Raw genomic sequence first — 26,120 nt, forward strand, 5'->3', positions numbered from 1 at the left:
AAATATTGATTTAATATTATGTAACAGCAAGTTTAAATATTATTAACTTTAATAAAGAAACATATTAGCATAGAAGTTAAAAAGAGTTGTAAGACTTAGCGGTATTAATTATAAAAAATGCGGAGATTCAGTTTCAGCTAACAGCAGCTTTAAGTTGGTTGATTGTGAGTGAACATACTCATGTATGTATGTAGTATACTTACTATTCAAAAGTCACAAGAGTTTTAAGGAAGTTGAACCGATTTTTAAGTGAAAGAAAGAAGTTCTAACACTTCAAGTTCCAAAGTCACACGATATAAAGGGTTAACCATTTCGAGGTTCCCTACTTTTTTAAAGAAAAAAAAAACACAGAAACCTTAAATTTAATGGAGAATGTTTATTATCAATCGAAATAATATTCTTTGCCATTTATTTTTTGAAAATTATTATTTTTAAATGTCTCAGATGGTCCATCCTTTGAGCCCAATTTTCGATGACTTGTTCAAGCATTCCGACTGGTAGCAACTTGCGAATAACATGTGTGAAATAGTTGATTGTCATGGCCCGGTAACGGTCGCCATTGACGGTTACTGAATGAATTTGGCTCGAAAACCTCGGATCTTCTTGGAGCTGTCCAAGAGCCCATAGACAATGTAATGCATTAATCACCACATATTTAAGGAGAATATATTCGTGATGTATATTACCACACACAATTCCTCAATTTTGCAAAGGTTTTTGTGAGTAGTAGTACCTTTCTCTTTAGTGTTCTTTAGTGCAACTTTAAACTTGTATATATCTGAATGCAGTAAGGCATTTGGAATTGGATCAAGGTAATACATTTAACAACCACACCAGATACTTACTCACAGATTCTATTTTATGTTTGAAAACTATGCAGATTTTGCGTTGTATCAATAGTTTTTAAGGGCGGACTAATACTATTTCATGTCCTCGAGACCTTAGCTCGCTTATACTAGGTTGTGAATCTGACGATTGTTAAACAATTTCTTATCAACAAACTTTTTGTATAGACATACGACCTATTCTAACATCCACAATTAAAAAAAAGTCTTTACTTAATAATTATTTTCTTATTTTTATTTTCCACAGATTGCAGTGAAACCACACGCACAAAGCGGGCCAAACGACCACGTGCCCCAGAACCGGTGAACTTCGAACCGGAACCACAACAAGATTTAGAAAATGAAGAGAACGGTAGTCAAGAGAAGGATATACCTGAAATTCCGACGAATTTCCTAAGTCCTTCTGTGAGAGAATATCTTGAATTGGGCAAATCGATACCTGGTGAGCATAACAGTAATTTTATACAAACTTATGGACATATATTTGAAGGTCGTAAGTTCCGTACCACTTTGTGGATATTGAAACTGCTCTAATGTGTGTGCTACATGCTTAGAAAATAGAGAAATATAATGAAATTGCCAAAATGTGGCCACATATTTTTCATTTATCAAAAATAAACATTAGACAAATATTTTCGTGGGCAAAGATAGAGCAGAGGAAACTCAGACGCGTTTAACCTTAATACTAACTTGAGTTCACTAACCGAACTGTGTAAATAATGCCTAACCACCTAATCAATGTCATCTAGGCATTTTGTAATAATATTGGTGTATTGGATGCTAGACCACAGCAGATTCGCAGATTCTGGTCCAAAGTTATGAAAAACCTTACTGGGCGCCAGCTGCAGAACCTATATGAAAGTAGACCAAATGGAAACATCTCAATACTACCTTCTTGATTGTCACGCGTTTGCGAATCAAATTCTAAATACTTGGGATAACTCATCGAGCTAGTGGGAACAGAAATTAAACACCTCAGCAAATTTGTATTGGCCACAAGGTTCTTTGTCGATCGGATGCAGGAGTTATATTTATTATGGCTTCACAAAGTACTTTGTATAGTAGTTACAGAAATATTTGCCTTGAGCTCACCAATGATCCGAGAATTGCTGTTAGAGTTCGGTTTCTAATAACTCCACAAAAGGAAATCAATAGTAAGATTAAGGACACCTATTTTTAATATCTTCCGTCAAATTGGATTATTTTTATATATTTCAGTTGATCGCCATTATTCTTTTTTTAATTGCTCTTCATATGCAAACAAAAACAAACAATTTTTAAAAGGCGACGCAAAGTAATGAGGAGATTCAAAATGCTGGACGCGGGTCAAGACGAAACTCATTCGCCATGTACCGTTGACCGTCTTGGTCGTTGAAAACCTGAAAATTTATGATATATCAACAAATTTCGATTGCGAAACGACAATGTCACAAGGTTAGACCTGTTTTAATTTGCTTGGCGATTTTCGTCTGTTAAAATAAATCGATCAAAGAATTCGTAAGTGAAATTTTGTCCAAAAACGAAATGCGAGACATAGCTCCGTGTGACTTTTTCATATTTCAAAAACTAAAGAGAACCTTAAAAGGCTATTGTTTTACAAGAAAAATGAAAATCGCTGAACTAGCTAAAACTATTCCAAAAATCGAGGTTGAGAAGTGTTTGGGCGATTGGAAGAAGCGCTGACAGAAGTCATAATATCGAATAAGTATTCATAATATAGGTCTTATAGTGGACGAGGGACGAAGACGAAATATCTGCTATCATAAAATAAAACCAAAAGTCGTCACACACACGACATGGTTCCCACGTACCTGCTGACAGTCATAACTTCGAAGCGGTAGATAATTTCGTCTATGTTGGAACCAGTATTAACACCAACAATGTCAACTTCGAAATCTGACGCAGAATAACTCATGCCAACAGGTGCTACTGGGAGCGCAAAGAACTCCTTCGACTAATCTATATCTGGTGCAGAGACATGGACGATGAGAACTTCTGATGAATCGGCGCCAGGAGTATCGGCGCTGTATCAGCGTAAGCGATGTCTACGCAAGAATAAAATAAAAAGGCGACAACATTAACGAAATTAATTTTTTTTTTTAAACTAAGGTCCCCGTTATGTTTTGAACACACTTCCCATATTTGTTGCAATATTATAAATGTTTTTAAATAGTTGATAAATTCCAATATAAATTTCTTTTTGCGCACTAATTTACCCATTAGAGTATTTAATAAATACTAACGGTAATGAAAATTGCAACAACGAGCTGGTGCTGCCATATGGAACGAAAAACACAATATTTTCAGTCAACTGCAACAAATGACACCGCATATGGAATTAGTGTTGAGTTACAAAAAACTTGAAAAACATATTTACCGACATGTACGTAAACACTAAAAGGCTATCTAAAGGCCAGAGGCGCTTGGCTGTCATTCACAATTCAAATAAACATTTTAATTTATTTATTGATTCGATGCCAGCAGATATGCGCTTTCGCATAATAATGAAAGCACAGTAAGTGCAGCATTGGAAAGCACTAAAAAATTGATATTGATGGGGGGAAATACAAACAAACAAAAAAAAAAAAAAACTCCTTCAGCTATACATAAATGAGAATTTAGGAGAAACTCTGATTTTATGATTTTTTCCGCACGCTTGCTGAGTGCATCGGGCGGCTGATTTTGTTTCTTTCTTTCGAAAATTTACTGGCGGGGGGCAGAGAGGCTGACCAGAAATTCAATTATTTCGTGTTAAGAACAGATACACAATGACAACTGATAGGCAAACTACAAATGTATGAGTGTAGAAAAAAGTTGCATAAAAAATGTCGCTTTGCCTCACGGTGGCAGGCTTTTGATTGCATGCAACATACACATAACACACACAAACATATGGTAACGAATGCAACAGGCGCACTATTTCTGAATGAGTATTTTTGAAATCTATCCTCTTACCATTCATGTGGTCAATAGTTATCTGTTGCGGTCAACTCAGTTCCCGGCGGTGTGATGTGTGATAAAAAAGCAATATGGCAACACGCAAATATCCATCTGATAAAAGAAGCTGAAAAACTCAGTCGACTTTTATACGCGCGGCGTAATTGAGTGCAACTAACAGCGCCTTGTTTGCCACTGAATTCTGCCCGAATCTGCATCAGATGAAAACACCCTCACTCCTCCGCATGGGAGTCACTAATTCACAGTACACAAAACACATATTTTTTTAACTTTGCATGCAACTGAGTTTTTACGATTGAAAATGCATTTGGAATTTCTTTTGGCAATGCAACAACGGGAACAGAAAAAGAACTACAGGGTGACCAAGGCGATGTTGACCGAATAGACTGCGAACTGTGTGCTGCAAATTTTAATATTTATACAGCCAGATAGAAAACGTCGGTAAGTCAATCATATAGCGGTTCGATCAGAATGGTTTATCCGGAGAATAAAAATTTTTTAAATAAAAATAATTGTCCATATACGGACGTTATTTTGATCAATCAGTTTGTATCGCACTTATATACTACAGTGTTTCGATATCGGAGATTCCGACAAATGAATCACGTAATTTATATTTCCTTTAAATAAGATATATTTGTAGACATATACCAATAAAAAACAGCTCGCAGAAAAATATTTTTCGTTCGTTGTTAATTTTAGCACATACCATAAAGTTGAAACTTATCAAGCAAATTCGAAATTTCGAAAAATTCCATCTTGTTCTAATTTATCTAGTCACCCTATATTTTTGCAGATATCTTAAGAATTTAATCAATTGAGCTGATGGACATTCTCATTTAATTTTATTAAAATATTTAACATAATGACCTAGAGAGAACTATATATTGGGTATGTAGCCAATACTATATTTGAAACAAAGTTGCCACATATCACATACTATATACAGTTGAACTTCTGGTGGCACCGCTGCCGCAAATTGAAGACATCCTTTTGCAACCGGCGGATATAGAGAAATACCTAGAGCTCATCCTGGATAGTAAGCTTTCATGAAAACCGAATATCGAATACAGAACCGACAAAAGGGCTATCGCTCTACGACGCCATTATCAAGCCCATTATGTTCCATGAAGTCTTTATGTGGTGGTGGGATCTAGAAAAGACTCCACTTGCAAAGAAATTCGAGAACGTTCAACGGGCGGCGCTCATTAGCATGTGTAGTGGACTAAGGTCAACTCTAACGCCATCTTGTAGGTTGCTATCATACTGGGAAGAAGCCGTTGGAAGAGACTGCCAGTGAGCTCCTTTACGGATGGATCAAAGCTTGGGGGGTTTACTGTAAAGAGCTCTCTATCAACTCTAGCTTTTGGCCCAAGACCGATCGCAAGAGATCTAGTGATCTCTTTGCCCTTAGTAAGGCTCGAAGTCTTTCTAAATAAACGTTTTTTTTTGTGTGTGTAGAGTATTGTGATTCGAGTTATTGAAGTTCAACTGTATTACAACTTAATATACTCATGAATTTGGCTTTCGGGAGTAAATATAGGCAGCACTTTCGCCGAGTAAAACAACTGAAATCGGCCTGGAGGTCCGAGAACAAAACGCATAAATATCTCCTGCCAAAAAGCTATAAAAAAAAACTGAGGGGGAAAAATCAGGTAAAGGTCATTCAGGTTTAACTTTAAATGCAGTAAAATGGAGTAATGACTACACTCAATGAGACGGCTCTTGAAGCGGAGATTCTGCCAAAAAGCTTTAACCTCCAAGGTGGTAGAACATGGTGAGGGTCCTATGTGTAATAAAGATAATTAAATTCAGAAAAATATATAAATTATTCAATGTTGTAATAAAAACCCTAACTTCGGTCCCATATCTGCGGTATAGCTGTTACGGGAGGTAGTATACTCTGTTCAGGGTATAAGGATTTATACAAGATTCAGTCGGCACTTTTGTGGTACAGAGGTCACTAAGAGCTTTATACTCGGGTCTTTATAAATAAGTAATTTTTAAAATATGAGTTCAAAAAAGAATTGTATGGGCTCAACCGGGATTTGAACCCGGGACCTCTCGCACCCAAAGCGAGAATCATACCCCTAGACCATTGAGCCGCTTAATTTAGACCAACTTGCATTTTCTTTTAGCTCGAATCTCTGCCTTCGTTGGTACTCATCTTCACCAACAGTTTTGCTGACTTTGCCATGCACGCAATAGTTTATTTATCTGTATTTGTTGGTGCATTAATTAAAAAGTGAAACTTCATGTTTTTAAACTTGTTTTTTGGTCTCTTCTTCGTTCGTTTTAACAAATGTACGTTTTGATAAAGTTATGGCACTTGATATGTATCTGTTTGGTGGTATAACCGTTAGCAACAAATACCAACTTAATTCATAAACAAAAGCATGCTTGTTTCCACTTTCTGAAACTATTGGTCTCATATGCGTTTCGTGTCTCTGAAGGTGAAGATGTGTTTCGTTCTTATAATAATATAGGGTGCTTCCTTTTCGGCCAAACATTTCACATATGGCGCCGTTAGCAATATACAAATATGTTCGATAGATTCAAGTAGAGGCTCTTTCCTCAATATCCTTTTTTTGACAGATCACGCGTGAGTCGTGCCAGCTGTCATGTCATTTTTGTTCAGTACTGTTTGTAATTTCATCATGGAAAGACGTACGTCTTAACGGCGTTTAAAAATCGTTCAACATTGTGTAAGAATTAAAGCCGCTCGACATTCCCAAGTGACATCACCTCGGTTTATGGGCTCTTGAAAAGTTCCAAGAAGATCCGACGTTTTTGCGCCAAATTTTGTTTAGCGATGAGGCCCATATATGGCTCAATGGGTATTTAAACAAGAAAAATTGCCGCGTTTGCGACAGAGAGGAATCCTTTTCATCCAGAAAAAATAACGGTTTGGTGCGTTTTGTGGGTCGGTGGAATCATCGGTCCATATTTCTTAAAAAAAAAAAGCCGGTGAGAACGTAACTGCCCATGGCGACTGTTATCGCGCCATGTTAACCGATTATTTGATGCCTGAATTTGAAGCTCGTGATCTCGGTGCAATTTTCTGTGTTGTTTGTTTAAAAAAGTTGGCAACATCGAAATGGGTCATCCTTTATCTGTAGATATGTATCCTAAAACTTTCAATGGTTGGATTGATTTTCCTGAAGAAATGGTCAAAATGGCACGTTAGAGGGTTAAATTGATTTAAAAATATACTCAGACAATTTTTGATTAGATCTACGATAAGATATCCACTCTTTTCGAAGCATTAAACCTGAATTTCTAGACTATTTGACATTTTAAACTGTAAATCCCGAAAAAAAATTAGCGCTTTAAAAACTGATTTTAGAATGATAATTACAATAGAAACTCGTCTGTTAAGTATATTAGTTATTTATAATATTTTGTATTCGTAAATGCGTATATTAAAACATATGTTGTTTTATAACCCGACACTATCCATTTATTCTAGGCCGTCCCGGTGTCGACTATCCCATACTCTCAGCGATACCATACACAAATTTCTACTGCGATGAGCAGCCATATCCGGGATTTTTCGCCGATATGGAAACCAGGTGTCAAGGTAAATGCCAGGATTAATAAAAATAAATTGCCAATCTTTTATATATCTTTTCTTTACAGGTTGGCATTATTGCGACATTGATGGTCGACAAGCGTCCTTCTTATGCCCAAATGGCACACAATTTTCACAAGCCGTCTTCGTGTGCGACTGGTGGTTCAATGTCCGCTGTGATCTGTCGCCACGTCTTTACGCTATCAATGCACGACTCTACCAACGCCCAAAGGTGAATCCGACACGACCACATCGCATCATTACAAAGGAGCTGGTCGATGACATCTTCAATTAAACGGAAGTGGGTGACAGCAAAGATAGTAAAAAAAAAAGGAGCTCGAAAGAGATATTCAGACAATGAAGGAGAGGAGAGGGAGATATAAAGTTGAAGATAAAGAGGGAAGCTTGAGGAGATGAATAAAGAGATGAATAAAGAAAATATGAGAAGGATAAAGAGAGATAGAGAAAAGAAGGAAGAGTGAGTGAGAAAAGATGAAAGAGAGAGAGAGAGAGAGAGAAAGAGAGAGAGAGAAAAGGGACAAATGAGAGTAAAATGTGTGGAAGCATTACCAGATGAAAAACCACTGAGGGATGAGCGCTTTGGCGTAAATTTGTGGGCTATGAGGGTTATTTAAGTTAAACAAATTTCGATTTCAATTATTGAGTGACAAAATATCCAACGGTGCATAGTATTAAAATGAAATTCGAAAATGTTGCTATCCTATTTCGGTGCAATTTTGAGAAGTGCAGTTACAAAATATGCTAAGAATATATTTTAAGGACATTAAGTGTATATTTAGTGCTCTAATCATAAACTGGAACTATAAATATGTAAAGGCACATAAACTATTTTTTTAGTAAATAAATTAGTATTGTCTATATATTTTCTAATGTAAAATATTATAAAACCAGAAATTTAGCATAAAAGTGTGTAATATAAAAAGGTAATTTTAGTTTTTAGGTTAATATTACAAACAAAAAAATATTTAATATTATTTTTAGTGAATTTGTATATAGTTATATAGCAATGTAATCAATGTGTCTTCCATCGCGGTCAACTGCTTGCATTAACACGCAGATACATAATATTGTATGTATAAATATTTAGTATTTATATACTTTAACTTTAAATGCACATAATGTCTATATAAACACACCACTTCCTTTCTCTTTTCATTAATTTTGTCACTTTGTAGTTTCATTGCATTTAATTTATATTCTAAGTTAAGCTACTCTCATTGTTTAAACTATTCTGCAGTTAGTAAGTTTAAGCCTTTATCTGATTTGAAATAAAGCTTAATGAGCGCGCAAACATTTTGTTTTTAACTTTATTATTTTTCTTTAAACGCCTTTACTCCGTTTTGGCCAACAATTATGTCAAGAGTTGAAGGCCCCACATTTTTTTATTTTCTTTTGAACAAAAATATCTAGCTGGGCTCAACCGGGATTTGAACCCGGGACCTCTCGCACCCAAAGCGAGAATCATACCCCTAGACCATTGAGCCGCCTGATTAAAGTTAACTCGTATTTCCTCTTGTCGCCCAGTAATTAAGAAATGCTTTTATTTTCGGACTTTTAATTTATGTAAACTATTTTCACACACAATTGTTTATATATTTTAAAATAGTGCTACTATTATACGAGTATAATATAAATATTGTTTGAAGTAAATTTTTTTCGATTAAAAATTACTTTTATAAACCAATTTTTTATTATTTACTAATAATGCTACAATTCAAAAAGAAAAACTACACCCTTTCAAGAATATTCGCATTGATTAGTGGTACTCAAAAATGTTGTGATAACAGAAAAATAAACCAAAAAAATCGTTTATATATTATAACAGATGTTCCAAGTAGAGGTTAACAGCTTTTTTTGGGAGATCACGCATGAGTCGTGTCAACCTATTCAATTTTATTACGAAAATTCACATTATGTAAAGAATGTGTTTCGCGCGCTTCGCGTACCTGAGAGTGTACCCGAAGGCCGTGGAGAATCGATTCGGCGGACGTAACCGTCAATCACGACTATTAATCACGTCATGATAATCGACTATTTGATGCCTGACATTTATTTAGTTAGTTTAGTTTAGAGTCTATGGGGACAATCCCGCATCGATTCAGGGCTTGCGAACAAAACTATCCTTCGCCAGTTAACAGTCGAAGTACGCGAGCAAGCCATCGAAAATTAGACGGATGAACCATCTGAGATGTCCATCGTTAGTCACAACTTTTTTCATCTTGTTATGATGCTATTCCAGAATCAACCAATTGTGGAGCTGCTTCTGAGACCATATGTCATCGAACGGCATCACGTTTTGTCAACGTGAAGACGATCGTTGTGATTGTAGGCAAATGTTTTTGCCCAATAATAAAACAATCAAAGCTTAAAAGCAATCGTGTATGTTGTAATCGAAAAAAAAAAACGCAAGAATACAGCACAACAACAGATCAAAGCAGTAGCTTTTCAAGGACATTAATAATCTTAGAACGTAGGATGCCAGGTGCTACTTCGGTGAGTAGGCAATTGAGAAGCAAAGTCCCCTCTCGACGAACAAAAACCAAACTCTATAAGTCATTCATCGCCCCAGGCTTGGACGATGTCAACAACGGATGAGTCGACGTTGCGAGTTTTTGAGAGAAAAGTTCCGCGAAAGATTTATGGTCCTTTGCGTGTTGGCTACGGCGAATATCGCATTCGATGGAACGATGAGCTGTATGAGATATATGACGCCATTGACATAGTTCAGCGAATTAAAAGATAGCGGCAACGCTGGTTGTTGTCCGAATGGAGGAAAACACTCCAGCTCTGAAAGTATTCGACGCTGTGCCCGCCGGGGGAAGCAGCGAAAGAGGAAGGACCAGGTGGAGAAGGACCTGGCTTTGCTTGGAATATCTAATTGGCGCCACGAAGCGAAAAGAAGCGACTGGCGCGCCGTTGTTAACTCGGCTATACTCACGTAAGCGGTGTCTGCGCCAATTAAGAAGAAGAAAACTCAAACCTAGAGATATCTAGAAGTACATTCTACAAAATGTGTTGCTTTGCTCATTAGAAATTTCGCTTTCGTTTCAAAAATAATTTGCATGAACTACTCAGAAATAATGATGTTGCCGAAGAACCAGAAAATTAAATATCTATACCACAGTTATTTTCTCAAAATGAACTCAGTGATTTTATTCATGACTAAGTTAGGACTGTTAGAAACAAATTTTGTTAAAGCTTGTCATTTGTAGAAAATTTCCTCACTTAGCATAGATGGTTGGAGATTTGATCAAACTTCCGGAAAGTTGTAAAAATTTTGTGGCGATAGTCCAAACTTGCCTAGGTATCTATAAAGCTCCAAATTGTATAAAATATGTTGAAAAACTTAAAGATTTTAAGAGTAAATATGAGTGTCAAGTTAGATTATAATCGCAATCATTTGGATAAATTTCCATATAATTTAGATAATTACTTCGAGAAACAAAAGAGTTGTTGCACTAGGTTCTAAATGTGATGGAAGAAAAGTATCAAGGTTGATTGATTGGATTGTTCCTTTGATGTATAACATATTACTGCTGATCCTTAAAATGATATTGTTAACTAGAAATTTATAAAGGAAGAACTAATAAAATGCGATTAATCTAGATAAAACATAGCTTTCGTCACATTTATCTCTGTTTACTTTGTTTGATGCATGCTAAGCTTCCAGAACTAAACATATTTTATATATATGTATATCTGTTGTTTTGGCAACATGTTTTCTGTAATGTAAAATGAGCATAAAGATTTAACAATACACAAAAGCAAATCTTATGCCATGAATTGTGACCACAAACGTTTCAAAACCCGATCTTATATTCAGGGCAACAAAACTAATGTAGACGAGTACAATATTTTTCTCCGAAAATACGACTTTCGGTATTACATTGTCAATTAAAAGTAAACAAAACAAATATTAATTACTCTTTACCAATGTATGTATTTCTTTCTTAGAATAAGGCACTACTAATATGATAAATTTTTCATCGTGATGTCCCGGCACTGCATTATCAACATGTTTTTCTACTCAGCCTAAAAGTATGCAATATCAACGCTTTGAGGTTTAATCTAGCAACATTAAGAAAAAGCTTTTGTATGATCTATACTAAAAAAATATGTACTATAATATTGCTTCTTATTCATTTAAAGAAAATTTATTTGTACTTTTATTTTATAAATTTAGATAAAAACCGAATTTAATTCAATATAAAATATATTTTGTAATTTCGGCAGTTTACGGCATAAAACTGTTATTCGGCAGACTAGTTAGAGACGGCTCAATGGTCTAGGGGTATGATTCTCGCTTTGGGTGCGAGAGGTCCCGGGTTCAAATCCCGGTTGAGCCCAATTGCTTTTTGTTTTTAATTTCTATTATATTGTATTTCCAATAACTTGAACACTTTTTTTTTTAATTTTTTTTTTTACATTTTACAAAATCACCTTAACATAAACTTATTTTTAAGTAATATAATATGTATTGGGTAAATTTAAAGCACATATTTCTGACCGCTCAACTGTCCAGCGTTACATTAGATAAGTATTTATTGCTATTCTAGTGAATAAACAATAATAAGCCGTTCGAATTGAGTATTGTTATTTACCCGATGGTCTTCATTCATTTGAACAACATAGATTTAAAGGTCAGGCAAAAGTTTGTCAGAGAACAAAAACAGAAAATTTATTTTAGTTTCGAATGAATCAAATGACACTATCAAAAGGTTGGGACAAGTGATAAGACGGGTGAGCGTACAAGGCAGAGAACTGAATAATAAGTCCGGTTGTGTTAACATAAAGGTATGAGACTATTTTTCTGGGTAACCTATTGGACGAATTCTCGAGTGGTTTACGAGCAGTTTATTGGGGAGAATGGAACGTGTACAAAATTTCGGACCATCTATCTCAAAAGCTGAAGGACTAGTTCGCGTATATACAGGCAGAAATATCGACGGACATATTTTTGAGTCGAACCGAAAACCTTTATAGTTAAAGTGTAATAATTTACAATAATATTGTAAATAATTTGTAAAAAAAAAAACAAAAGAAAGAAAAAAGTAAATAGAATAGAATAAATGAAATAATCAGTCCCTGTAGTTAATACAGATATCCAATCTACAGTATATTATTATGAGCAAAAAATAGTAAGACTTTGTTCATAATTTAAAATTCTTGATTTATTCTTCAATAGCTACGCCCTCACCTCAAAGTAATCCCCTTTGGTCTCAATACACTTATGCCAACAGCCAATCCTCGAAACAGTTGTTAAAAACCATTTCCGGAATAGCCTCCAAGGCGCGTAGTGATTCACGTTCAATGCCTTCTATTGACTCAAACCGGTTTCCCTGGACCGGCCGTTTGAGTTTGCTGAAAAGCTAGAAGTCACACGGAGCTAAATCCAGCGAATTCGATGGTTGTGGCACTACATTGGTTGAAAATTTGGCGAAAAACTCACTTAGAATGGTGCAAACACTAAGAGTTGGTGGATCACAATTCCCACCTAATTTTACGGATAGCTTCGCGCAAACGAAGCATAACACTCAAATAGTATTCCTTGTTGACAGTTTGATTTTTGACCTGCTTTAACGTGGTTGTTTCGGCTTTGGCTCACTTCTGTCATTCGGCCGATTGATCGTCTTTTTCCGGGTCGTAAGCATACATCCAAGAATTATCGCCAGTTATAGTACGTTACATGATTTCCTAGCAGTCGGAAAGCATTGTTTCACAGACGTTAACTTCTTAATTTTTCCGAAGGCTCAAATAATCTTTCAAAATGGTTTTCACTAATCCTTCCAATATTCCAACGGTGTCAGCAAAATCTCGTGACTGTTAATCGTCGATTCTCAAGCAAAAAACCCTTTACATTATTGACGTGTTGATTATCAGTTGATGTTGATGGCCGTCCAGGACTTGGTCGTCATCAACGCGTTCTCGATCCTCTTTGAATAATTTGTACCAATGAAGTACACCTCCTTGCGACAAACAATTATCTAAAAATTTTCAACATTCTCAACGGTTCGGCACCAAAAATTTAATTCCGCACACAAAATTAAATGGAACTTCTTTTTTGAATAAAAATCACCGAATGCAGTTTATGTACTTCAGTAAGATCAGCGTATACTAAACACGAAAGATTATTTTGATGAGACATTTGGCACAGATACCACTGACAATCATACCAACTAAGAAAAAATAGTTCGACAATTAGGGTTTCGCTTAAAATTTAAATTAAGAAGTCTTACTATTTTTTGCCCACAGTAATAGTATGCATACTATGTATAAGTATGAAAGCGTTTATGGTTAGGCGAAGAAATTTGTTCATCAGCAAAAGTACAGGGTGACTAAAATAATAGAAAACAATAATTGCAGGGTGACAAAATTGATATTAGGCACAATATTGTTATGCGGCTCAATGGTCTAGGGGTATGATTCTCGCTTTGGGTGCGAGAGGTCCCGGGTTCAAATCCCGGTTGAGCCCGAAATCTTTTTTTCATTTTAATTCTTTATTTTTTTGATTAGAGAAGAGTATTTTTGCTCAAAAGTTATTGCTTTCTTTAATCAGTTTTAAAGGAAAGGTGAAAACGTGTAAATAGCCAATATGACTATTAGTTATATATTACATACATATGTTCTATTGAGGCTATTTATTAGATGACATTAATTAGAGAGGTAAATAATTTATGGACATTGTGGTAGGTGGAGGTGATTCAGTGTAGCTGCATTTTACATGCATTTGCTTATATTAATGAATGTCAAGATTCCCCTTTTATTCTGTGGACATTTTTTGCTGTTTGATAGTGAACGCGTCTACAAATGTTATGAGTCATAAATAAATGACATATGAATTCAGCCTCACAAAAATAGGTGGTATATAAGGTGATATTTATATACAAAATATGATATTATGAAAAAGATTGTGAGGGGACTCCAAATCTCTCTCTCTCGGATCATTTGTCTCTAAGCAATAACGGCAGCAAATTAAAAAAAAACAAAAACGGTTAAGCGTTTACAGAAAAAATGCTGTTTAGTGTTTATACATGAAAATTATTTAAGATGTTTGATAGTGGAAGTGCATAGGTGTTTCCCCCCATAGTGTCCTAAATCTTTAGACTTAGCGCGTGAGTATCAATAAGACAGTGTCCAGCCAGGCCACCTATCATTCCGACAACGCGATCATTGCYAAGGACTTGTAGTTCCATGGACCTTTTAATTCCCATTCTGGACAAGAAGGCTTTCGCAACGCTTACTGAGCTTGCACAGGATCCATCCAGCGCCTGAGTTTGTGAGGACAGGGGAACATCTTCTTTCGGGTAAGGGTGACTTTTCTAGCGAGAATATTGTCTTTAGGTTTCAGGCAAGTTTAATATGGAAGTAGTTTGATGATACGGCTAGTGAGGGTATGCACTTCTTGACTAGCTTTGATCTCACTGTGAGCTTCGATCCATTCGTGAAAAAGCCCACCGCACCTCCACCCACCTATATATACCCCGGAGGTATGTGAGCGGAAAGATGTCGCTAGAAGTAGGCTCCGATTAGTTCGGTTTATGGAAGGAAATGTGTATGAAATTTGACTTCTAAACCCATTAGTTTAGTGATGTTATGCTGCATATAGTAATATTATATGATGCATTAACTCACAATGAAACACAATTTCTTATAGGGAATAAAGATACTTAATTGAGATTATGTGGAATAACATGTATTTCACCCGTACAAATTATCCGCATAGTGTTTTTATTACCTTAATCTTTGAACTGGTAAACGCATTATTATTAGTATAATAAAATTCACCAAACTTCCTTTGAAAAGTAAATTGGATGAGCGTCACGATTAGTTGCCAATTGCACGTAATTTTGTATTAAATGATTTCCTAATTAGATTAAACGATCGATATTGATTATGATTTGCGGATTTCGGAAATCGGTCTAAATCACACAAGCTCATGTAGAGCACTTTTATAATGAATTACAGTGAACTTGTCCTACAATCGCTTTTGTATGAGTTCGATATATTATAATAAAATAAAAAAGTACAAACTTAAAGGAAAAAAACACAAAACAGAAACTTTTAAAAGAAAAAACAACATCGGGGCATAATTCTACAGTTGTGAGCAATTCTAAAGCACTGCTGTAGATTATATTCAATAGAATATTCAAATAAAATTTCGTATAGTTTTCACTCTCAGGAGATTGGTCTTGCTGATGGCAAATTTAAGAACAATGCTATGAGCACATAACTTCATTAATCGAAAACCTAGTGAAAACATTTAGTTTTTAATCAATACTTTTATTTGCATTCGTTTAAACCAATTCCTAAAGATCATCTTGTTACAAAATAAGAATAATAATAATAATAACAATAAGTCCCCTCTACAATCTTGAAAGCCACCAAATTTTGAAATTTTTTTGCGAGAAATGATATGATAAACATATGTAGTAACATATTTATAAATTTTATCAAGAGATAAATATTCTGTTGGCGCTTAGAGAAAACACCATTCCATGGCGCCATCTATAGGTATACTGGTGCGTTAGAATCCGTTATCTTTATCGATTGTCCAGTGAGAATTTCATGACGTCTCATTAATTGGAAGTGAAGTTATTGCGTTTTAAGTGTCAGTATGTTTGTGTTATCGGTGCGAAAACAAAGAGTCAGCATTAAATTTTGTTTTAAAATTTGTTAAAACTCTTACCGATCCCGTAGCAGAGTGCATGAGTGGCTTCAATGTTTTCAAAGTGGTCGTGAGGACATAAGTGACGATCAACATGTGGGCCAATCAAAATCCGTGATCACCTGAAATTCCATCGAAACTGTGCGTGTATTCATCAAATGGAAATGGAATCGAAAAATCACACCTTAACCCTTAACCACTCCCCGTATTCACCTGATATGGCACCGTGCGACTTCTTCCTTTTACGGAAAAATGCACTTGCTCCTGAAAAGAAAGCGTTTTGCAGACGTAGAGGCCATTCAAAAGGCTTGCACTGGAATACTGGTGGCCATACCGGCCAACGAGCGAAAACAGTCGTTTGAATTGCTTTCGGACCGTGCAAAAAAAAAGTATTGAAGCAGAAGGAGACTATTTTGAATAAAATAAATTGATTTTGCCGAAAAACCATTTGTTCAGTTTTGCAGTCCTTTTTACTTTGGCACTGACCTTGTATTTTCAATTTCTATCAAAAAAGCTTGCGTATAATTCATATGTTTATGAAAATTTGCATATTTGAACAAGAAATGCTTATCACGATTAAAAATATTTATTACAAATGTTCCCTAAGGAGGGCGAGTCTGAATTCTTTGTCTTCTTCATGAATACTGCTACTTTTTAAGGTATTAGGTAAAGCATCAAGCGAGATGTGATCCCGAACGTGCCAAGAAGACTTCAAATTATGAAAGAAATATAAATAACTAACTTAATTCTTCAAAACCCCATGAGTTTCTACCAATAGAGCTACTTTCGCCAATATATTTATCTATGTAATTCACAGGGATGTTTTAGATTATTTTTAAATCGGCTATACTTGTCCGCAAAATGACTGCCCTAAGAGCCGCCGATTAAAAAGAATAGTTTATGACCACTATAATGCCAGGTGGCATGCCATTTACGGGAACTGCTATTATTTTGCTCGCAACTGCTTGCTCATAATTACATAGGCATGTAAAAAAATATCGAGCAGCAACTTTCACTGCAACTGCAAGGCTATTGCTGATTGGCAATAAGGCCGGCAGTTTAACGGTGTTGAACTACCAACAACAACAGCAGCAACTTACACTGCTTACAGAAAACAGAAGGAGCGCCGACACCGCAATTTCAATGAAAAAATGAGATTTTTCGTTTTTGTTGTTGTTATTTAATGTTTCGATATTGCATGCCACAAGCGAAGAGTCATACTTGCTGTCAGGTGCCAACAGCAAACATGAACCAGTTGTAGAGCAACTTGAAACAAATTCACAGTTGGCAAGATTAAATCCAGATTGCGGCGGCGCTACTTGCACCCCACTCTAAGCCAGTCTGGCAGCCTTTACTGGTGAAGCGCGTTAGATGTGCTGCCGTTGCGAGGATCAGTGCCATTAGTGACATCGGCAATCAGCTGGCCGAAAGTGGTTTATTAACCGTTCCACAATCGAAAGGCAGTAGCAACATCAACTTAAGCGCGCTGGTAGTGGTAGTGGACTGGAACGTTAGTGGGTTTCGGGTGCTATTGACAATACAACGCTTGATTGCACGTCGATTTGACGAAATACTTATGAGTTATCATTTTAGTGCAATTACAGCATAAGACACTCGCATGAACGACTTCCGTCTGCCGTTACTTGTCCACTTTTGTCGTGAAAATTTCATATAATATTTGTTGCACTAAAGATGCAAATTATGTTCAATGGTTGTTTTTATTTAACGAAAATGTTGGAACAAATTCGATAGCGCGTAAAAGTCACGCAAAATGCTACTTGTAGCTTCGTTAAGGAACGTGAAAGATGTTTTTTCTATTTTTAAACGAACTACGAAAAAGGAAAACTTCAATTTAATGATTATGACAAAGGGTTAAAATATCTTGTAATATACAAACAATAATAATATTTTCTTTAGGAAGTGGCAAGGTAGGATACTGAACTTTATAAAAATAAAAACATAGAAACATCGAATTTTATGTATTTCTGAAGTTCAGATGACTGGTAACTGGTGAATGACATCACACGATCTTGGTGGGCAATCGACCGACCCGAAACGGAAAATTATCTGCTCAGCGATCCATAATAAATCCCTTGACTGATGCGACTGATGTGGGAAAGTGGTGCTGTATTCTTGAAACCAACCTACAAACCACAACTAAACCGTTGTTTTTTCTTGATAAGATGGCAGCACTTGAATCTCTTCAGGTTGCTCTTCGTCCAAAATTCGACAATTTTACTTGTTTACATACGCATTGAGTCAGAAATAGGCCTAATCGCTGAACAAAACTTGGCTCCAAAACGTCGAATCTTTTTGAAACTCACGCGTGATCTGCCAAAAAAAAGTTATTGAAAGAAGTAGCTCTACTTGGATCATTATTTAGTGGTATTTCGATATAATGCACGGACCGATTTCTCTCTATTTTGATTTCAAACTGGAATATGTCCTTTTAACTTGGACTTTTACCTTACACCATACACACGATCAATTTATATTGTCTAAAGTAGATATTATCAGGAAAGTATGCCCATTTAATTTTATTAGAAATTTTAACAAGAACAAGTAAGGAAGGGCTAAGTTCGGGTGTCACCGAACACTTTATACTCTCGCATGATAAAGTAATAATCGAGATTTCAGGCGTGGTTGTGAACCGATTTCACCCATATTTGGTACATGTCATCAGGGTGTTAAGAAAATATTATATACCGAATTTCATTGAAATCGGTTGAGTAGTTCCTGAGATATGGTTTTTGGTCCATAAGTGGGCGTCGCCACGCCCATTTCAATTTTTAAAAAAAGCCTGGATGCAGCTTCCTTCTGACATTTCTTCCGTAAAATTTAGTGTTCCTGATGTTTTTTGTTAGTCGGTTAACGCACTTTTAGTGATTTTCAACATAACCTTTGTATGGGAGGTGGGCGTGGTTATTATCCGATTTCTTCCATTTTTGAGCTGTATATGAAAATGCCTGAAGGAAACGACTCTATAGAGTTTGGTTGACATAGCTGTAGCAGTTTCCGAGATATGTACAAAAAACTTAGTAGGGGGCGGGGCCACGCCCACTTTTCCAAAAAATTACGGCCAAATATGCCCCTCCCTAATGCGATGCTTTTTGCCAAATTTCACTTTAATATCTTTATTTATGGCTTAGTTATGACATTTTATGGGTTTTCGGTTTTCGCCATTTTGTGGGCGTGGCAGTGGGCCGATTTTGCCCATCTTCGAACTTAACCTTCTTATGGAGCCAAGAAATACGAGTACCAAGTTTCATCATGATATCTCAATTTTTACTCAAGTTACAGCTTGCACGGACGGACGGACAGACGGACGGACGGACAGACAGACATCCGGATTTCAACTCTACTCGTCACCTTGATCATTTTGGTATATATAACCCTATATCTGACTCTTTTAGTTTTAGGACTTACAAACAACCGTTATGTGAACAAAACTATATTACTGTCTTTAGCAACATTGTTGCGAGAGTATAAATGTAACACATTTGACTCATAAATGGCAATGGTGAATTTCCGGATAAGCATTTATTAAATATAAAGACACGGTTTATCATTTCTTTCTTAAACCTCATTGTAAGCTGCCAGGATAATGTTTAGTTAAAAAAATACCTTGCGGAAATGTAATATTGTCAAGTAAGATTTCGTCTCAATCTATATTAACGGATTACATACTTGGTGTGAACACGGGGGCTTTCCATGAGAGGTAAGCTCTGAGCAATTAAGTCACTCAGTTGCAGAAGTTAAGGCATTGTCGGCTGGCCAAGAAATGCTCCCAATATTTCAAACTTACATTAGAAAGCTACTATCACTTCAACCTTACATGCCAAATCAACGGCGAATCCGAACATCCGTGATGTTAAGGTAATGCTCTGTATTTGGTCGGTTATATTGGGTTCTAAAACCGGGTGAAATTATTAATGGAGGAAACTAACGACAACAACCCAATGCAAATAAAGGTAAAGTTTATGAAACACTAATACGGTTGCAGGCTTAATAGCGCTCATATGTGGTTCATCATCAGACAGAAAGCTTCAGGGCTCCGAAGTACGACGTACATTCAAACAGCGAGTGGTGTGGGGGTGTATAGCGGCAAGTGGAGTTGGGAATCTTGTTTTTATAGACGAAAAAATGGATAAGCTTGTTTATTTAACCCTTTTGAAGAACAATTTGCTTCCGAGCGTAACTAAATTGGGCTTAAATGGAGGGAAATGGCAGTTCCAGCAAGACAATGATCCCAAACACACTTCGCGTTTGGTTCAAGAGTGCTTAATTTATAACTGCAGGCAGCTGAAAACACCTTCACAATGCCCTGATCTCAATCCCATTGAGCATATTTGGCATTTGTTTAAAAAAAAAAAAAAAATTCGCAAGCACCTAAAAACTTCGAAAGAATCCCTTAAAAATGCTCTGAAGGAAGAATAGGCCAACATTACCAGTCCGGAGACCCATTTGGTCGCAAGATCGCAAAGGCATTCGCAAGCGATTATTAAAGCCAAGTAAGGTGCAACCAAGTATTAAACATTTTCAATATATTTTTCTTCATCTTTTGTATTAAAATTTTATATTTTGTGCCAATACTTTTTTGATATGAATATGACTCTTTTCCATTATTTTCTTAATAATTTTCTACTTGTATGAAGTTTTTATTTTTAATGTTTGTATATATGTATTAAAAAAACCATTATTTAAAAAAATATGTTTGTTTTTTTGGTTGGTATGTTCAGTTAATTACAAGTTATATTGAAGCAAAGTGGAAAAACTGAGATATGCCAAAACTTTTTTGATTCACTGTAGTTGTTATACCTTGAACAGGGTAAATTCAGTTCGCCACGAAGTTCATAACTGCCAGAAGGAAATTTCGGAGACCCTTTAAATGCTTATATAAATGACGAGTTGAATTGATTTAGCCATATGAGTCTGTTTGTCGACTGCATATAAGCGATCTGTTCCTTCAGTTCACATTCTTCCCCCCAAGAAGATACTCATTTGTCAGAACGCCCATATCGGTCCACTATGTCATACAGCTGCCATAAAAACTAAACGAGCGGCAAGTCTTTCATTTAACGCGTTGTCTTCAAGAAATTTGGGATTGGTTTCAAAGGGGATTGGGATCGGTCCAAGGAAACGATCAATCTCCAAAGAAATACAGCTACCGATCAAAATAAACTTCTTGGAATCTTTTGTTTTTGTGTTCAACCGCAGTTAAGACTTGTTTGTTTTAATAATCAACAGCAAATACAGATTTTTTAAATGCTTGACAATGCTGAATTTAAACGCTTAGCGCGAAGGTAGTTAACAAATGTGGCAACACAGCAAGTGTGTTAACATTCGATAATTCAGAGCAAACGCGCACTAAAAACTAAGCAAATGCAGAATTATGTAAAAAAAAAAGCATTAAAAATTGAAATCCATGCGGTCTGCTGCATTGTAATTGCAAATAAACAAACACTGCTACGAAAAAGCTGCTGCAAAAGCCAAGTAACTGTAACATACGCTTACAAACGTCTGCCTGTATGTATGTGTGTGTGTGTGTATGGTCGTCATAAAAATAAACACTACTCTGTTTATCCACAAGTGATTTAATTTTTCTGCGAACTCCAAACAAACGCAAACCATTCGACCTGACCGGACCCTCAGCCAGCCAACCAGCCAGCTAGAGCCAACCTAAGCGCTCGGTCCTCCGCCATTTGGCGCGGTTTACCACACGTTTCTTTTTACAGCGACGATTCGCTTGCAAATGGCATTTGGCAAGCGGGTGGAGGAGGGTTGGAGACCAACAGTTGGCGAGTAGTTGCTACTGTCTGCTGTTTAATTGCAGTTGCGTTGACTAAAAAGCGCTTGCGGCACTTAATCGTGGTCGTGTTCGCGCTGATTTGTTGGTCGATCGCTTAGCTTTGTCGTTGACGCGGTGCTGTTGTTGTTGGTTGTTCATTGCTGTTGCTGTAGTCGCGGAGTTACAGTAATCGAAGTGAATGCACTGCTGCCAATTCGGCAGAAAATGTGAAAGGACGAAATGTCAAAAGCATGTTTTACTTCTGCTCCACAACGCGCCAGTGCCGGGATGTGTATGTGTGTGAGTTCTGTGCTTTGTCTGCATGCATGCACGCGTGAGTAGTTTGCCCGCAAAGCAAAGCTGTGCTGCTTGTAATTATTCTTTGAAGTGGATGTAGAAGATTACAATATGAATAGGAAAAATTATATTGGCAATAAATAATTTATAACTTTATGGTATATAACAACTGATTCTGAATTTGCATATATTTAAATGCAAATGCATGTGTGTTTGTTTTTACATATGAACATGTTGTGTGCATGTACTACACATGTTCCTTTTACCAACTGCAACTCTCGCTGAACTAATTCTTTACAAATGGTAACTTTAACGAGAATTGCTATTTTAAAATTATTCCGAGAGCTTTAAGGGGTGACTCAGAAGCATATTTTTAGAGACATGCAAATGTACTCTTGTCTTTCTGACACACTTTTAGTCATAATGTAAGACATGAAAAAAGCACAAGTGTAAGTAATAGAAATACTCCTGGGAAATAAAGCCTAGAGCGTCACTTAGAACAATTATCATTGTGTAAAGAAATAAGTAGTGATTTAAAAAAAAATGAAAAAGTTCTCGATTTGTCGTATTAAGGGGTTTTATATCCACTTGCAAGTCGGAAAAAACAATTTTTTTTTAAATTATTATTATTATTGTTTTTTTTTTTGAAGAGGAATTTTATTTAAAAAATAAATGAAAATAGTCTTAATTTCTTAACTTAATGTAATTTAATAATCAGCAGCACCGACTTGAAATATTATGGATCCGTGATCCTGGAATCGATCTCTAGGAAGACCTTTAAAAAGTTTCCTACATTTGTAAGTACGGTATTAAAAAAAACAAAACTTTTCGTAATTCGATAGCTATGATATTAAAAAACATAGTTATAGCCGTTTTAGTGCCGTGGACCGTTTAGCGTACGACGATCTTCTTATGTTGATATGTTACCTCAAGATTTAAGTAACCGATTTCTTCAAAAATTTATGAAATTATTTGTTATACATCTATCTATCGCTCCTGATTCGGATTTTATAAACTTTTAATTATAAGCATTTTTTTAAATTCGAAATTGCCAGAAAGGGGAGTAAACACTTTTTTATGGCGACGCCATTTTGTGAATCCGATAACGACATCCTTACTAATGAATAATTTTCTCAATTTGAATGTTTTAGATCACTTCAAGTGTGAAGTGTGCACCGGTCTGCAATTCAACGATTTTTTACATTTTTATACTCTCGCAACAAACTTGCTAAAGAGAGTATTATAGTTTTGTCCACATAACGGTTGTTTGTAAGTCCTTAAACTAAGAGTCAGATATAGGTTTATGTATATGAAAGTGATCAGGGTGACGCGTAGAGTTGAAATCCGGATGTCTGCCTGTCCGTCCGTCCGTCTGTCCGTCCGTCCGTGCAAGCTGTAACTTGAGTAAAAATTGAAATATCATGATGAAACTTGGTACACGTATTTCTTGGCTCCATAAGAAGGTTATGTTCGAAGATGGGCAAAATCGGCCCACTGCCACGCCCACAAAATGGCGGAAACCGAAAACCTATTAAGTGTCATAACTAAGCCATAAATAAGGATATTAAAATGAAATTTGGCACAAAGGATCGCATTAAAAATGGGCATATTTGGACGTAATTCTTTTGGAAAACTGGGTGTGGCCCCCGGCCCCTTCTAACTTTTTTGTACATATCTCGAAAACTACTATAGCCAAACTGTATAGAGTTGTTTCTTTTAGGCATTTCCATACACAGTTCAAAAATGGAAGAAATCGGATAATAACCACGCCCACCTCCCATACAAAGGTTAWGTTGAAAATCACTAAAAGTGCGTTAACCGACTAACAAAAAACGTCAGAAACACTAAATTTTACGGAAGAAATGTCAGAAGTAAGCTGCATCCAGGCTTTTTTTTAAATTGAAAATGGGCGTGGCGTCGCCCACTTATGGACCAAAAACCATATCTCAGGAATTACTCGACCGATTTCAATGAAATTCGGAATATAATATTTTCTTAACACCCTGATGACATGTACCAAATATGGGTGAAATCGGTTCACAACCACGCCTGAAATCTCGCTTATCACTTTATCATGTGAGAGTATAAAATGTTCGGTGACAACCGAACTTAGCCCTTCCTTACTTGTTTTATATTCTTTAAATGTCAATGAAAATGATATTAAAAAACGACTCTTGTGAAATTAAAATTGTTATTAAACTCGTGGGAGAATTTTAAGTCGACCTGTTCAGCCGTTTGGGAAAAATGTTTCTCACAGACTTCGAAAACAGCGTTTCGAGAAAAGAGTCGAAGAATACGTGCAGTGTCATCAGAAGCAGTGGGTGTCGACATGTCTGTTTAGAAAAGGTGTTCTAAGCTGGGTGGCTGGATTAGGACAATGTCCAACTTAAGTATTGTTAGTCTTTCGACTCATGGTTTATGGATGCCACGCTGTTACGGTGTCAGTTAATCTGCATGAATAGCGGAATTTTGATGCTGGGCTACTCAGGAGCCATTCCACCAGAAAGAGCCAGCCCTGACCCAGCCACCATTTCCGCGACGGTCTCGGATTTCTGGGCTGTCTTTCTGATTGTTTGATTTTGTTTGCGACCGATTACATTAAGTTAAAAATTCTTACAAATACACTCATATCTCCGAAATATGACCAAAACAAATAAGGTCAGTGATGCATGAAACAAAACTATAATACATCTATGACAAGCTATGAAAATTGCCGCCAGTTAACGGCATAATTTTATAATCAATTATTTTTAAAATAAATTCTCCTGGAAAAATGCGAACTATTTTCTCACTTTTCGTAAAAAGACACATTGTGTTCAAAAAAGTCAGAATAGGGGTAAAGCGAAATTCGTAGAGTATAAAATTCACTTTAAGTTGTTTAAACAATGATTGGAATAGCAATTAAATTCGTTTCATAGATTTAAGGGGCTATACCAGTGTGACGCATGAAAAATTTGGCGATTTTCGTGAATTTTTTTTAAGAGAAAGTACGCGATTAAATCTTTCGAACTTTCTTGAACGTAATAAGGAATCTTTTCAGCTATATTTTAAGATTAATTTTTTACAAAAATGTTGAAAAATAACGGAGTTATGGGTTGTCTTGGGAGGTGCAAAAAACTGCTGGCATGAATGAGTAGCTAAAACAAAAAAATTTGAAATGTTTATTAACCTTGAAGATATTTCCCATACAATGGCCTACGATTTTTAAAAATTCCAAAAAGTAACCAAATGGCGTAATTAAAAAAATTTAAAAAATTGTCGTTTTTTTAATGCCAAATTTAGAATTTTCATCCAACCAAAATGACTGTAGGTCATTGTATAGTAAATGTATTCAAAAATACTGTTTTATTTGAAGTCGATCGGTCAATTTCTCGTTGAGTTATGACGTCAGCAATTTTGAAAATGTCATTTCGAGAAAAACGCGTTTAAAGTTTCACTTATATATGTTTGCTCCTCCGAGCGGTCGCTCTTTAGAACGCTGCCATCCAAAAACTATTCAAGATATGGCCTTCCCGATTTCACAGGATATTTGTAGAAATATAAGCTATTGAAAAAGCAAATAAACAAAAATTTCAATACCAAATCAAATATCACACCCTTGAATACCATACATGGCAGAAAGCCCAAAATAGCATTGTCTGTCAAAACAAATATATGTAATTCCGGCTGTTAAGAAAAATAGATTTATTTCTTCAAAACAAATTAAAAGTGATTTGAATATTGTTGACAAATCGACCATCCGGCAAAGCTTGCCAAGGAAAATTTCAAGACGCGAAGCCCATGAAAAGGGCCTGTGTTACCAAAAAACGTGCAACAAAGGCTCTAAAGTTTGCTAAAGAACATGGGTTTCGGCCTAAAAATAAGTGGCATAACGTTCTCAGGTCTGACGAAACAAAAGTAAACTTAATTAACTGTGATCGAGTTACTCATCAAGTAACAATACCGAAAAATGTAGTATGGAACCATAAACATGCG

The 26,120-nt window shown here is 36.0% G+C and overlaps 2 protein-coding genes and 4 non-coding genes across 12 annotated transcripts in view; 3 read left to right on the forward strand and 3 right to left on the reverse strand.

Annotated features, from left to right (window-relative positions):
* LOC108978178 overlaps positions 1-8,597 on the forward strand; it is a 42,249-nt gene extending 33,652 nt beyond the window's left edge. For all 6 annotated transcript variants that reach the window (XM_018948334.1, XM_018948328.1, XM_018948329.1 and 3 more), the window contains 3 exons: positions 1,093-1,287; positions 7,273-7,383; positions 7,443-8,597. In XM_018948334.1, the coding sequence (XP_018803879.1) occupies positions 1,093-1,287; positions 7,273-7,383; positions 7,443-7,669 (533 nt within the window). In that variant the 3' untranslated portion in view covers positions 7,670-8,597. The remainder of the gene's footprint in view (positions 1-1,092; positions 1,288-7,272; positions 7,384-7,442) is intronic.
* The window catches only part of LOC108978176, a 208,800-nt gene that overhangs the window by 71,090 nt on the left and 111,590 nt on the right, over positions 1-26,120 (reverse strand). The window contains exon 1 of one of the 2 annotated variants that reach the window (XM_018948325.1): positions 3,801-4,170. The exons of the other annotated variant lie outside the window; for it this stretch is intronic. Coding sequence (XP_018803870.1) covers positions 3,801-3,803 — 3 coding nt within the window. The 5' untranslated portion in view covers positions 3,804-4,170. Of the gene's footprint in view, positions 1-3,800; positions 4,171-26,120 lie in introns of those variants that run through there. 2 annotated transcript variants of the gene reach the window in all.
* On the reverse strand, positions 5,837-5,908 carry Trnap-ugg. The gene has a single exon. It is a non-coding gene; the product is annotated as a tRNA-Pro (tRNA).
* Trnap-ugg lies at positions 8,808-8,879 on the reverse strand. The gene has a single exon. It is a non-coding gene; the product is annotated as a tRNA-Pro (tRNA).
* On the forward strand, positions 11,670-11,741 carry Trnap-ugg. The gene has a single exon. It is a non-coding gene; the product is annotated as a tRNA-Pro (tRNA).
* Trnap-ugg lies at positions 13,796-13,867 on the forward strand. Its single transcript has one exon. It is a non-coding gene; the product is annotated as a tRNA-Pro (tRNA).

Source organism: Bactrocera latifrons, unplaced genomic scaffold (genome assembly GCF_001853355.1).
Source record: "Bactrocera latifrons isolate USDA-ARS-PBARC rearing strain unplaced genomic scaffold, ASM185335v1 scaffold_119, whole genome shotgun sequence".
In the NCBI taxonomy this organism is placed as follows: domain Eukaryota; kingdom Metazoa; phylum Arthropoda; class Insecta; order Diptera; family Tephritidae; genus Bactrocera; species Bactrocera latifrons.